Source organism: Lathyrus oleraceus, chromosome 4 (assembly GCF_024323335.1).
Source record: "Lathyrus oleraceus cultivar Zhongwan6 chromosome 4, CAAS_Psat_ZW6_1.0, whole genome shotgun sequence".
Taxonomy (NCBI): Eukaryota; Viridiplantae; Streptophyta; class Magnoliopsida; order Fabales; family Fabaceae; genus Lathyrus; species Lathyrus oleraceus.
In genome coordinates this window covers 391,298,963-391,314,069 of record NC_066582.1, presented here as the reverse complement: position 1 = coordinate 391,314,069, position 15,107 = coordinate 391,298,963, and the positions used below count along the sequence as shown (strand labels likewise).

At 39.1% G+C, this 15,107-nt stretch overlaps 1 protein-coding gene across 1 annotated transcript; it reads right to left on the bottom strand.

Moving 5' to 3' along the window:
• Nucleotides 1–497: 497 nt before the first annotated feature.
• On the bottom strand, nucleotides 498–1,687 carry LOC127137681 (60S ribosomal protein L17-2). The gene is made up of 2 exons (XM_051064117.1): nucleotides 1,618–1,687; nucleotides 498–850 (listed from the first exon to the last, which is right to left on the bottom strand). The coding sequence occupies exons 1-2, from the start codon at nucleotides 1,685–1,687 to the stop codon at nucleotides 498–500; spliced, it is 423 nt and encodes a 140-aa protein (XP_050920074.1).
• Nucleotides 1,688–15,107: the final 13,420 nt, after the last annotated feature.

Sequence of the window (15,107 nt, the reverse complement as noted above, 5' to 3'; positions counted from 1 at the left end):
GATTTTGGTCCTGAATTTTTTTCATTTTTTAATTATCCTGATTTAAAGAGTTGGATGAATCAACTATTCCATTTTAACATGAAGGATAGAGACAATAAGTTTTAACTCTAGATCTTTGGTCCACTCTATCATTGCTAGTAAGTAGGTTTTTTCACCATGAGCCACTAAAAAAAATAGTTAAAAAAACAGACATCACACAATGTCTGTAGTTAAATCATTGTCATGACACACTTCATAGCACTGGCGCTGTTGTATGCTATTTAAAACAAACATATCAAAAACTTAGTTGGTGAATACGTGACGCTGTCATGAATGGTTAGATAAAGACCAAGTTCAAAAATTGACTCAATAATTCAAAACAGTATAAACCTTAACAGTTTGAAAGCTTCATCCTACAAATACTTCGTACAACAAACAATGGAAGAAAGTAAAACATGGCAACAAAATTGTTCTCTTAAAATAAACCGAGTTCAAGACAAAGTGCCACTTGGTGGAGTTTAAGCCCTCTTCTTGCTAGAAGCCAACCGGGTCTCAGGCTCCTTCTTAACAGGTTCTTCCTTTTCAGATAGTACCAACTCTATGTGGCATGGGGATGACATGTAAGGGTTGATTATTCCATGAGCTCTGTATGTTCGGCGTCTTTCCTTCTGTGCTTGATTGACTTGGATATGAGAAATATATACAGCATCAACATCCAATCCTTTGACTTCGGTATTGCTCCCTGCATTCTTGAGCAAATCAAAGATTGAATCTAGCAGATTTGGCAGGCCACCTTCCTTGTCCATTGGAGTGTCTGCTTTTGGCCTGGGGTGTCCTCCCAACACCGCCAACAAAGTTGCAAAATTACAACCTGCAAAACAACGACACCCCACACAAAAGCAAACCATGACGGTAACCTCACACCGCACCTAACAAGAACAGAAACAAAGATGTTAGGGAGAAGCAAGAATAATGAAGAACAGTCACACGCAAGGAATTGGAGAAGAAGAATTTTTTAACAGAATATCAAAACATTTTTACTCAATTGCTTCATCATGAAATAGCAAAAAATTCAAAATATCATAACAATCCATCGAAAATTTCAACATAATTTAAGCCAGCATCCCAAAGACAACAAACTATAGATGCCAAAAAGCAATAATAACTCAGGTCTGCTGAGATTTGTTAAGAATCACTCCCTCACACTTCACTTGGAACCATTTCATGGCATCATCCTTGGTAACACGATGTTGGATTCCGACACGGGCTTTGCACCTACGGCGACAACCCACACAATAACTAGGACGCTCCAAGACGACAAAAAAGTCCATACCAATAGATACCAGTAGATGGATCATCAATATGCCCCTGAATTCCAAAACCAAAGCATCCAATTAAAATTCACATCAAAACCCAATTCCAATCCAATTCAAACATAAATAACATTCCAAAATCAAAGACACTATCTATTCAACTTATGAACTGTGGAAATGTTAAGCATGAAGTGGCTGCTGTGTCAGTGGACCCAATTTTTTTAGCCTATCTGCATAATAAATTCCTCTCCATTGTCCCGGACCAAAAGACATCAGGGATTTTCATGAAAAGGTAAACGTGGATATGCCGGTAATGATAAGTTACTTGCTGGCATGGCACGGTTAATGAATGGTAGCAAGTACTTTTCTGGAACTGCATCACCAAAGGAATTCATTATTGTCATACCCCGATTTTGGTCCTGAATTTTTTTCATTTTTTCATTTTTTATTTGGCGCTTGGCCTAAAGGTCATTTGCATACGTTCATGACCAAAGGCAACCGTCCGTTCCCAAATCCATATTTTGAGATAAACATTGGTTATTATTTAGCTTTTTGATCATGGTGCTTTGTGATTACAAAATGGATTTTAGTTATTTGATTTTAATTTTCAATTTTAATTTAATTTCAAAATAAATCTAATTCCAAATTTCAAGTTAATCTTAATTGTGTTTTACTAATGATTCAAACTCTAATTGATTTTAATTTCCAAATAAATGTTAGAGTTGATATCAAAGTAATTTCAACAAATTATAGATTAATTTGATTTTAATCGGTTTTATTTGGTTTTTTTGATTTTTAAACTTACCATTTTGATTAGTCTCAGATTATTTCTAAAATCCATATCCATTTTTTATAACCAAACATGATCCATTTTCCATCCATAGTTCATCTCAAATCAAAATAGCACATACACACATTTCATAACATTTAGCTTTCAAGCATTTTTTCATACATACATTTTCATTTAACATTTAAGTATAACAATGCATCACATCCATATCCTACAACTAACTCCTACGTTACAACCAATTCCCAAAATTCATCCAAAAATTACAACCAAGGTATAACCATAATTCACCTCAAATCCCAATTCCAATCCCATAAGAGTTCCCAAATAACCCACCATCCAAATCACAACAATAGCAACGTGCATCAAAATCAAATCAAAGAAACCAACAAAATTTCCTTCCTATACAGTGAACTCCCATCCGCCAAACCCCATGTTGGCATGTAGTCTTTGCGCCTGCCACCCCATGGCATTCTCCGCCACCTCCAACAATGCCGCAATCTTTCCGTTCCGGTTGGAATTTCACACCAAGCTCACTCCTTGAACCAATCTTCAACAGTCCAGAATTCTGGAAGAACCAGTAACAAGTTCAACCACTTTTCAGCCGCCGTCACCCAGGATGAAGTACTTGCAGTTACGGTATCACCTGAAACCAATAAAGAATGACAAGTTTAAATTTCAAAAACTCACAACAGCAAAAGCAACTCTGTTACCGCAAGGAACATCTTCAACAGTCCAACCAGTTATACAAAATGCTATGGACATATTCACATCATCCGGAACAGCTCAGGCAGCTCACACACCTGATGTCCAAGAAGGTAGTGGTACAGAAGAAATGGACTCAGAAGAAGAACTCAGAGAAAAGAAGAAATTGTTACTAGGAGGAATGAAAGTCGGAACTTCTCGGCCTCCTTTAAATCCTCTTCAGAAGGCTGCTGATATATCATCTCAAGCTAAAGAAGCTGCCAGGATCAATTGACTCCAGAAGAAAGGCAAAAGATGAATATGTTCCCGCACTTCTATTGTTGTGTCATGATTATCCTAGGATGTATGTTCCTGCCAACAACAGTGGAAAGCAAATCATAAGTTCATCCCAAGCATATCGTATATACAAAGAAGTTGGTAAAATCTTTGAAACAATTTTGCAAGAGACGGATAATGTAAGACAGGAACACAGTGAAGACATGTCCATTAAATGAGCACTTTCAATTGTTTTTGAAGGAAAGCCAGAATTCAGGTTGGAGGGCCTTTCACACAAGGTGCTTCAATGGTATTTGTGCCGAACGGAGGGCTGGATTGGCCGCAAATTCTGATTCCATATCATTAAAATATTGGGACACAGGGTGACAAAGATAGATAGGAGATTTGATGGAGTAAAGGTGGCTGCTGAAAATGGGAAGACATTTGTTGCTGGTGCTGCTATCATTGTCGTACCCCTTGGAGTGCTGAAAGCAAACATCATAAAATTTGAGCCAAAGCTTCCAGAATGGAAAGAAGCTGCGATTGCTGATATTGGGGTCGGAGTTGAGAATAAAATAATATTACCTTTTAAAAAATGTATTTTGGCCCAATGATGAGTTCCTGGGAGTTGTTGCCGATACATCTTATGGATGCAGCTACTTTCTTAATCTTCACAAAGCTGCTGATCACCCTGTTCTTGTTTACATGTCTGCTGGATGCGCATAAACCTGTACTTGACCTCATACCTAGCAAAAACATTGAAATCACAAGGCACATTGAAATCACAAGGCAGAATCATAACAGAACCTTGATATAAAGGAATTAATGCGTAGAGTTACAACAAATCAGCAGGGGTCGCTCACCATATCCAGCCTGTCATGAGGTTGCAGATTTTGGTTTTGGTTAAAAATGCACCTGATGGGAAATATTCCGTTGAAACAAGGTTGGCAGGCGCAGCTGGATATTTGGCACCTGAACATTAGCCACTTTAGCCAGTCTGGTGAAGTGATCAAAGCATGGACTGTTGAAGCTCACCCGGAAAATATACTATACGAGGAAAATAGTTGGCAAATACTCCAGAAATATTGACCGGTCAACATTTGTATTTCCCCTCTGTTCAAAGATAATAACTAAAGAAGGGAAGCCAGGAAGTACCAACTGAATTACTCAATAATATTGGTGTCATTCAGTTTGAAAGTGGAGAATTTGAGCTTGCTAAACAAACTTTTAAGGAAGCTCTTAGTGATGGAATTTGGCTTTCTTTTCTTTAGCGAGGCAAATAAGTCTTCCATTGATGCTGCTATTTCTACTCTTCAGTTCAAGGACATGTAATTATTTCACAACCTTGAAAGTAACGGTCACCTTGTTGAAGTACCATGGGATAAAGTCACAGTACTGTTTAATCTGGCCAGATTACTTGAGCAGTTAAATGAGTCTGGAACTGCAAGCATGTTATATCGCCTGATCTTGTTCAAGTACCCGGACTACATTGATGCCAATCTGAGGCTAGCTGCTATGGCAAAGGCTCGGAACAACATTTTATTGAGCATTGAACTGGTTAATGATGCCCTGAAGGTGAATGACAAGAGTCCAAATGCATTATCTATGCTGGTTGAGCTGGAATTGAAAAATGACGATTGGGTGAAGGCAAAAGAAACTCTCCGGGCAGCTAGTGATGCCACTGATAGGAAGGATTCATATGTTACACTTTCACTAGGAAACCGGAACTACTTTGCTGCAGTTCGCAATGAAAAGAGAAATCCAAAGCTAGAAGCGACTCATTTGGAAAAGGCCAAGGAGCTTTATACAAGAGTTATGATTCATCATTCTTCTAATTTATATGCTGCCAATGGTGCTGCTGTTGTTTTTGCGGAAAAAGGCCATTTTGATGTTTCAAAAGATATCTTTACTCAGGTTCAAGAAGCTACCAGCGGCAGTGTTTTTGTCCAGATGCCTGACGTTTGGATAAATCTGGCTCATGTTTATCTTGCTCAGGGGAATTTTGCATTCGAGGACTACTTCAAGAGGCTTTTCAATTTCAATAAGGACAAAGATGGTTACTGGAAGTGGTTGGCTGGTGACTTGGCCTCAGGAGCACGAATCTAAACCGTAGCCACCAATATTCATCGCTGAAGCATCAACCGCCTGCATTACCGTCCAAGTCAAGCAATCTGCAACCAGTACACAATTGAACCTATCATCCACCAGACCGTTGAACCGGAGCCAAAACTCACCTAATTCACTGCAGTAAAAAAATAATACAATTAGCCAAGGCAGTAAAAATCCAGAAAATCCCCAAATTGGAATTAAGACAAAAATGAAGAAGAAAGTTTGAGTTCAGATTACCTGTTCCAAATCTAGCATCAAATAGGGCAAGCTCGATTCTGAGCACGAAAAGCGCTTCTGGAATTTTCCCCTTTTGAACTCCACCAGACCAAACCTGAAAACCCTAATTCGTGAGGGATAAATAGTGAGTGAGAACACGAAATTTAGGAGGCGGAATTGAAAACTTGAAAGCAAATCAAAAACCTAATCCTAAGATAAAAGAAAACCAGCATTTGAAGAAGTGAAGGGAAGATTCAAGCATTACCTGAGCTCGCCGTCACCGTCGAAGGTGAGCCTTTTTAACAGCCTTTGCCTCTGTTTGCATGGAGAGTGAAGTTTGAGGAAGGTTGGGGACGCGAGAGCAGAGAGAGACGCAGCGTGAGAGAAACGTGAGGTGAGAAGCGTTTGAGAGTTGAGGGAGAGCGATTGAGAGCGATTTTGTGAAGTAGATCGGGAGAGGACGAGAACGATGAAGTCTGTTACTCTGTTTCCATTTTCTTTTTTAATTTATTTTTAGACAAGGATAAACATTGAAACCATTTTTATTTTTTATTTTTATGTTTAAACTTCCTAGGTTTTTATTTAATAATGTTTTCATTAGTATTTTAGCATTCCCAATCAATCAGCCTCTAGAACCCAACAGCCAAGCGGCTGGGTTTAATTAGGGTAGTCCAACAGATTTCTTTTTTTATTAGTTTTTTTATTTTAATTCTTTTTTTTTAATTTATCTTGGTTTATATATCTAAATTAGTATTAAAATAATAACTAGTCATAGGTGGTTTGGTGGAGAGGGGTGGTTTCTATGATCTTTAGTGGAGTGGGTTCAATACTCTTGTATAGCATTTTATTTCTTTTGGCATTTTTTCTCATGTTTACGTTTTATATTAATTTCCCCTAGGCTCATAGTTTTTTTTATTATTGTTTAATAACGCAAATTTGATTTCTTTCAATTCCATCATTCATTCAAAGCCGTTTTAAACTATCGAAAATCACACTTTTCTCGATTCAATATCGAGCCCATTTCCACAACCTTGTAAGTCGATTGCTTTTTAAGCATCGCCATCAACCTCACATAGCTTACTCTTGGGCTTTCTTACAATGAGCCGGTTCTCTTGCACTTACACTCATACTTTGCATTATTTGTTTGTTTGGGCCCAATTTAATTATTTCATGATTTTGAATCCCCATTCGACAAAATGTACCCCACTTCCCCGATGTGTAATAATTTTGTACTGTTTTATTTCTTTATTACTTGACTGTTTAGTTAGATACTAACACAAGAATAAAATCAGCAAAATTCAAAAAAAATACAAAAATATGACTCGATCCAACGTCGAGTATTTTCTCAATAAACAAATGAATTCATTTCTCCATCCTATTCTATTCCATTTCTTTCAAACTCTCTTCAAACGCCTGATTCAACGTCAGGCCATTTTTTTTTCTAATAAAAAACTCAAAAAATATTAATTCATAATTAAGACCTTTTCGATAAAGATGGAAGTGGAACGCGGTGTATACCACGCACTCCTGAGACTAGGATTCGAGATGTATATCTCGTCAATCGTAGCTCTCGCCATCATCCAAATTTATCCACTTTGTCTTCTCAAACACTCATTCAAATTTCTCAAACATCCATCGATACTTGATCTAGGGTCAAGTCATTTTCACAACAAAAACTCAAAATACTTAATTCTTATTTAACACTTTTTCAATAAAGGTGGAAATGGAACATGGTGTATACCATGCACTCCTGAGACTAGGATTCGAGATGTATATCTCGCCAATCTTAGCTCTCGCCATCATCTAAAATTGTCAATGCGGTTTCTTCAAACCCTTTCTCAATCAAATTCCAAAAAATACTTAATTCATATCTTAACTTCTTTCAATAAAGATGGAAATGGAACGTGGTGTATACCATGCACTCCTGAGGTTAAGATTCGAGACGTATGTCTCGCCTATCTTGGCTCTCGCCATCGTCTAAAATTGTCAATGCGGTTTCTTCAAACCCTTTCTCAATTAAATTCCAAAATACTTAATTCCTATCTTAACCTTTCTCAATAAAGATGGAAATGGAACATGGTGTATATCATGCACTCCTGAGGCTAGGATTCGAGATGTATATCTCGCTCATCCAAGTTCTCGCCATCACTCAAAACGCATCCAACCAATCAAATTCTTTTCTCGCCGCCGTGCGGTTAATCAAAAAACTTTTTCATAAATGAAAGATATATTGTCTTAAGAGATACAAAACAATGTTTTGGCCACGATTGTTGAGTAGAGATAAATGAAGCTTTTCCGAATGTAGATTTATAAATCCGTTCGATGTGTGGTATGCGTTCACTCCTCATCTGTTTTGGGTAAAATAATGTTTTCGTCGATTAATACAGTATGACTTTCGCTAAAATCGACCAACAAACAAACATTTTTCTACCCAGAACTATGTAAGCCTTGATTTTTCTTTTGAGATACGTAGGAGCAGGATTTATAAATCTTGTCAGGCCCACTAATAAAAAACTTAGGTTTAGTCCTTCGTTAAAAAATCCAAAAACATTTCTCTTCTATTCTTTCTTTCCCACCTAATAATTCGAAAAGCCTAACATTTCAAACTAACACTAACGCACACAACTGACCTAATGGTTCCCGTTGAGTACAACGGACGTGAGGGGTGCTAATACCTTCCCCTTGCGTAATCGACTCCCGAACCCGGATATTGGTTGCGATGACCATATCTTATCCTTTCTTTTGTCTTGGGTTTTATCGATATTTCCCCTTTCCTTTTTAGGAATAAATAAAGTTCGGTGGCGACTCTGTTCAGTCCATCATTGCTAGCGTGCGATCGCGCTTCGCTTTGAAGTCGTATCCCTATTTTTTCGAGGTGCGACAATTATTTCTCAGGATGATTTTATTTATAAGCAACTCAATAGTAGAGTAAGCAACATTAAGCAAGATCATAAAAAAACAATCTCTCCATATACCTATGACCAGCCCTAACATTTCGAAACAATGAGAAAACAAATGACAAAAATGACTGTTTTCGTGGTGAGCCGGAAGGTGTATCGTCATGGCCAGACCAGTAAGTGGTGGTGCGGTCCAGAAAGGGGGATGTCAATGCTGGAATCAGTTCGTGAAAGAAAGGGTTTTCTGAAACTCGATACCGTTGAGGCCAAAATCTCCGTTGAAAGAACTGAGAGTTTCTCATGAATGCTCCAAATTTCACTGCAGTAAAACACGAGTAATTACCAAGTCAGTTAAAATTTCAAAAAAATCCCAAAATGGCATGGAGACAAAATTCAAAGAGAAAGCATAGGTTCAAATTACCTTTTCCAAGTCCAAGCATCAAAGAAGGCAATCTGATTCTGAACACCTAAAAGCACTTCCAGGAAGTTCCTTTTTTGAATCTCTGTATACCAATCTGAAACCCTAGGTAGTGGATATAAAAGGTGAGAGGTGAGGCGCACAAGAGGGGATCGGAGGCGACGACCACGAAACCCTAACAAAAAACAACAGAAACGCTAAATACCAAAAGACGAAAACCTAATTTCAATCGACGGCTGAATACTCTGAAACTTAGCGAAGAAAGACAGTTGCAAGCTCGCCACCACCGAATCACCGCCAAAGGTGAGCTTTCGTATTGGATCTTCTTTTTAAATCTCTGGTCTTTTTTTCGCGTTCTGGGTGTGAGATATCGAGAGGCGGCGAGAGGTTGAGTTTTGGTAGGAGCGATTGAGGGACGGATAGAGAAGTGAGATTCAGAGTGGTGAGCGAAGAAGATGAATGATTGAGGGTGAGAGAGAATGGTTGAGAGAGAAGATGAGTTTGAGGGAGTGTGAACAAATGAATGTTTCGTTACTGTCCTCCCACCTTTCCTTCATTTATTTTATTTTTACAAAACCAGCATTAAAACCATTAAAAAATTTGTTTACGTTTAGTCTTCTGTTTTTTATTAAATGGTATATATTGGTATATTTTCTTTCCCAATTCATAATCCATTGGAAAACCCAACAGCCAGGAGGCTAGGTTTTATTTCTTGATTCTCCATCATTTAATTAGTAGCCCAACAGACTATTTTGTTTTTGTTTTATTTTTTTTAAATTTTAATTTCAATCTATTCTGGTTTAATATCTAAGTTGTTATTAAAATTATAAATAATCATGAATGGCCTAGTGGAGAGAGAGTACTATCATGGTCTTTAGTGGAGCGGGTTCGATACTTGGGGATAGCCAATTTTTTGTGTTTGTATTTGTTATGTTCATTATTTTTATTTAATTTCTTTTTCTATGTAGTACCTTGCTATTTATTTTAATTTTAGGTTATTAATACCCATTTCCATACCCTTGTAAGTCGATTGCTTTTTAAGCATCGCCATCAACCTCACATAGCTTACTCTTGGGCTTTCTTACAATGAGCCAGTTCTCTTGCACTTACACTAATACATTGCATTATTTGTTGTTTGGGCCCGATTTAATTATTTCATGATTTTGAATCCCCATTTGACAAAATATACCCCACTCCCCCGATGTGTAATAATTTTGTACTGTTTTATTTCTTTATTTGCTTGACTGTTTAGTTAGCTACTAACACAAGAATAAAATCAACCATTTCCAAAGGATCAAAAATAATGACTCGATCCAACGTCGAGTATTTTCTCAATAAACAAATTAATTCACTTCTCCCTCCTATTCTATTCCACTTCTTTCAAACTTTCATCAAACGCTTGATTCAACGTCAAGCCATTTTTCCTAATAAAAACTCAAAAAATATTAATTCATAGTTAAAACCTTTTCAATAAAGATGGAAGTGGAACATGGTGTATACCGTGCACTCTTGAGACTAGGATTCGAGATGTATATCTCGCCAATCCTAGCTCTCGCCATCATCCAAATTTATCCACTTTGTTTTCTCTCAAACACTCATTCAAATTTCTCTTAAACGTCCATCGATACTTGATCTAGGGTCAAGTCATTTTCACAACAAAACTCAAAATACCTAATTCTTATTTAACACTTTTTCAATAAAGGTGGAAATGGAACACGGTGTATACCGTGCACTCCTGAGATTAAGATTCGAGACGTATGCCTCGCCTATCTTGGCTCTCGCCATCGTCTAAAATTGTCAATGCGGTTTCTTCAAACCCTTTCTCAATCAAATTCAAAACACTTAATTCTTATTAAACATTTTTTGCAAATAAGATGGAAATGGAACGTGGTGTATACCACGCACTCCTGAGACTAGGATTCGAGATGTATATCTCGCTCATCCAAGTTCTCGCCATCACTCAAAATACATCCAACCAATCAAACTCTTTTCTCGCCGCCGTGCGATTAATCAAAAACCTTTTTCATAAATGAAAGATATATTGTCTTAAGGTGATGCAAAATAATGTTTCGGCCACGATTGTTGAGTAGAGATAGATGACGCTTTTCCGAATATAGATTTATAAATCCGTTCGATGTGTGGTATGCGTCCACTCCTCATCTGTTTTGGGTAAAACAATGTTTTCGTCGATTAATACAATATAGCTTTCGCCAAAATCGACCAACAAACAAACATTTTTCTACCCAGAACTACGTATGCCTTGATTTCTCTTTTGAGATACGTAGGAGCAGGATTCGTAAATCTTGTCAGGCCCACTAATAAAAAACTTAGGTTTAGTCCTTCGTCAAAAATCCAAAAACATTCTCTTCTCATCCTTTCTTTCTTTCCCACCTAATAATTCGAAAAGCCTAATGTTTCAACTAACACTAACGCACACAACTAACCTAATGGTTCCCATTGAGTACAACAGACGTGAGGGGTGCTAATACCTTCCCCTTGCGTAATCGACTCCCGAACCCTGATATTGGTTGCGATGACCATATCTTATCTTTTCTTTTAGGGGTTTTATCGATATTTTCCCTTTCCCATTTTGGGAATAAATAAATTTCGGTGGCGACTCTGTTCAGTCCATCATTGCGAGCGTGCGATCGTGCTTCGCTTTGAAGTCGTATCCCCGTTTTTCGAGGTGCGACAGATGGCGACTCTGCTGGGGACCGAACCCAGAATCTCTGGTTGAGTCAAGCCTAGTTAGGACGTTTGCGTGCCTCTGTTTGTTTAATTGTGTGGCTTTTCCCTTATTTATTGCTTTTTAATATCTTTATTGTTATATTGATATTTCTGTTATATATTGGTTCCACTATGTTGGGTACTTGGATATTTGATTGCAAACCATGTGGGAAAGACTCTACACCCGAGTCTAGAGTGAAAAAAAACATAAGATAGGATGATGGTTGAGTAGTACGGACTCCCGAGGTGGATACTTCGTAAGAGTCGGTACGAGAACCTCACTTAGAGTAGATTCTTTTGTAAATATTGTCGCCCGAGGTGTATACCTCGTAAGCTTCGATGTTTCAAAGGGGTCCATGACTCTAAGAACCTTTTAGAACATTGAACCTTTGGCCAACTAGAAATGATGGTTGCGTAGTATGGATTCCCGAGGTGAATACTTCGTAAGAATCGATACGAGAACCTCGCTCAGAATAGATTCCCTAGATGGAGTTGATGACCGGAAAGTATTTTCCGTAAGCGTCAAACAGTCTTTTGAATCCATGACTCTGAGTACCCTGCCTAGAACCCAGTCGATGGTTGCGTAGTACGGACTCCCGAGGTGAATACTTCGTAAGAGTCGGTACGAGAACCTCACCCAGAATAGATTCTCTTGATGGAGTTGACGACCGGAAAGTATTTCCCGTAAGCGTCAAACATTCTTGTGAATCAATGACTCTGGGGATCCTTTGTAACAAAGCCCTAGATCATACCCGGTGAGAACCCCGTTTTGGAAAGCAATCAAATTTATCCATACCCCAGACCTTTGAACCCGTACCAAAAAAACAAAAAAAACATTGCATCCATCCATTCATTGCATACGCATAAAAAGCAAAACTCTTAGTTTTTTTCGCATTATTTCAGGAATCCAAGACTTGTTAGCAAGATGAATCCTGAGAGAAGAGGCACTTTTCAGTTCAAATATAAGAACGTGGACCTTACCAGCCTGCAGAAGTTGAGTGCCAAAATAACACCAATCAAACTCAACAGCTTTGTACAAAACTATGGAAGAATTTTGGACATCCTAAATGAGAAGATGGACATGATGACCGCAGTGACTATTGCTCAGTTCTATGATCCACCTCTACGTTGTTTCACGTTTTCTGACTTCCAGTTGGCTCCTACCTTGGAGGAGGTTGAGAGGATCATAGGCCAGAATTTGAAGGATCATAATCCATTTCCTAAGCTCGATGAAGATATTCCTCCCAAGAGGATAGCTTCAGCTTTGGGTCTGAAAGTTTCTGAAGTCGTGGACAATTGGGATGTGAAAGGACCTTTCAGTGGTTTTTCTAGGAAGTTCTTGGAAGATCAGGTCAAGAAGATGGAAAAAGAAGGGAATTGGGAAGCCTTTTATGTTGTGTTAGCCGTGTTGGTATATGGGATAGTTCTCTTCCCAAATATTGACCATTTTGTGGACCACCTGGCAGTGAGAATTTTCCTCTCTGGTAACCCTGTACCGTTCCTCTTGGCAGATCTCTACTACACTCTCCATGATCGTCATGAGAAGAAGGGAGGAATCGTCTTATGTTGTGCGCAGTTGTTGCATGCCTGGTTTAGATCCCATATGCCCGAAGAAGGTCCTTTTGTCTCAAAGGAACTCAAGCCCTTCCAGAAGTTAGCTTCCCTCACCTCCAGTCATGTTAAGTGGTATATCAGGGATTGGGAAACCGAGAATGTGATTGTCAGCATTGGAGACTTCCCCAATGTGCCTTTGATAGGAACCAAGGGTTGCATCAACTATAACCCTGTGTTATCTCTGAGGCAGCATGGGTACCCTATGAATGACCCTCCAAAAGCTGAAGCTCTAGAGCCTTTCATCTTACATAGTGCTGAAGCGGATCATCCCATGGTGAAAAAGATCAAGAGGTCTTGGCAAGCAATTATCAGAAAAGGTAAGGAGTTGGGTAAGAGAAATGTCATTGCCCAAGAGCCTTACACTTGTTGGGTTAGAGAGAGGGTTCAGATGATTAAACTCCCTTTTCCATTTGATCCTTCTATCTATCCATTGGTTCCTGAGCCAGAACCCATATTACCTGAAGATGTAGAGAAGCTCAATGCCCGTATCAAGGAGTTGGAGTTAGAAAATGCTGATTTGAGAATCAAGCTTGGCCGAGTCTCGATAGAGAATGGGAACTTGAAAGACGGTCAACAAAAGAAGGACAAAGAGCTTGAAATCTCCAACAAAAGAGCTAGAGAGTCTGAAGCAAGGAGAGAAAAGTTTGGACAAGCGCTCTATAGAACCAAATCTGTGTTCAAATCAAAGGAAGAGGAGTTGGATAGAGCTCTACTCCGGATTCAAAAACTCAACAAGACTCTGGAACTGACCCTTGAAATGAAAAGGGAAGCACGGCTGATTTCTGAGATTCGTACTCGTGGACTGGAGAATACCATTCAGAAATACAAGGATACTCTGGAACGCGAGAAGTTGAAGACTGAAGAGTCAGAAAGAGTTTGCACACGGCTGAAATATCATTTGGAACGAGCCGATGCTAGAATCCAGGCACTTGAAGGTGGGGATCAGGATGCTGCCTATATGGTGTTGCTAGGTGAATGCAGATATTGGAGAAACCTCTATAGGGACATAGAGGTGACCAAGGCTGAAGACTTGCGCATCATCCAAGATCTCCAAGGGCTTTACACTGAGTGGAAGGGCAAATTTCTGAGGTTGTCCGGATTTGCGAGTTCCATCATGCGAGAGCTACCTGAGAAGCTGCAAGAAGCTGATTGGTGCATGTGTCCAGAGAACACCCCGCATCAAGTCTTTAATTTCATTAAGTTCTGTAAGGCAATGTTAGAAGGGTTAACTACCGACCTTGCTACGGTTCGGAAAGCCCATAAGCCATGAGCACGTTGTTTGTATTTGAACTTTGATATGAGATTAATGAAAATCGCTTTTGAGATTCATTTTATTATGTTTCATTTCCTTATTATTTTAAATATTTGCGAACAAGTGTTGTGACATTTTTGAAATGAATGATTGAAACTAACCAAGAGTTTTGCAAACAAAATGCATCCATACACGCATTCATGCATTTTCAAAACAGAGTCTCATTCTGTCCTTTCTTCCTCCAGTTTCACGCTGAATTTTCAACACCAGTATAATACTCGTGCCAGAGCAAGACAGAGAATGGCTGACCAAGAACAAGAATTGGAGCGAGTGAGCTCAGAACTCGAAGACCTACGTGGAAACATGGGTCAAGTTATGGAAATACTACAGGTCATCAGGGCAAAGTTGGATGCCCAAACGACAGTCGTTTCAGAAATCGCCGGTCCCACAGTTGAACCCCAACCTGCAAGGACAGTACCAACCACTTGGCCAACCTATGGTTTACCTCCCGGTTTCACACCCTCCAGTTGAAGGCGCCCCTGGTTTTTCACAATCCGCTCAGCAGACGGCTCCTCTACCGACCATCAATGAAAATCATCCAGTGGTCCACACGTTCGCACCTCCTCTCGTTCGTGCACATGTGCAACCTTACTTTGAGGATCAACAACATGCTCCGGACTTTTCAGACGAAGATGAGGAAAGGCAGGAAGACATAAGAGGGATGAAGGAGAATTACCAGATGCTTGAGAAAAGATTGAGGGCTATGGAAGGTGACCAAGTTTTTGGTGCTACTGCTAAGGAGATGTGCTTAGTGCCAGGTCTTGTGATTCCTGCG

Excerpts from the sequence above, each read along its gene's own strand:
- LOC127137681 (XM_051064117.1), bottom strand. The coding sequence starts at position 1,687 with ATGAATTCCTTTGGTGATGCAGTTCCAGAAAAGTACTTGCTACCATTC. Across the intron at positions 851-1,617 it reads TAACCGTGCCATGCCAGCAA|GTTGTAATTTTGCAACTTTG; the intron begins GTAACTTATCAT and ends GTTGTTTTGCAG.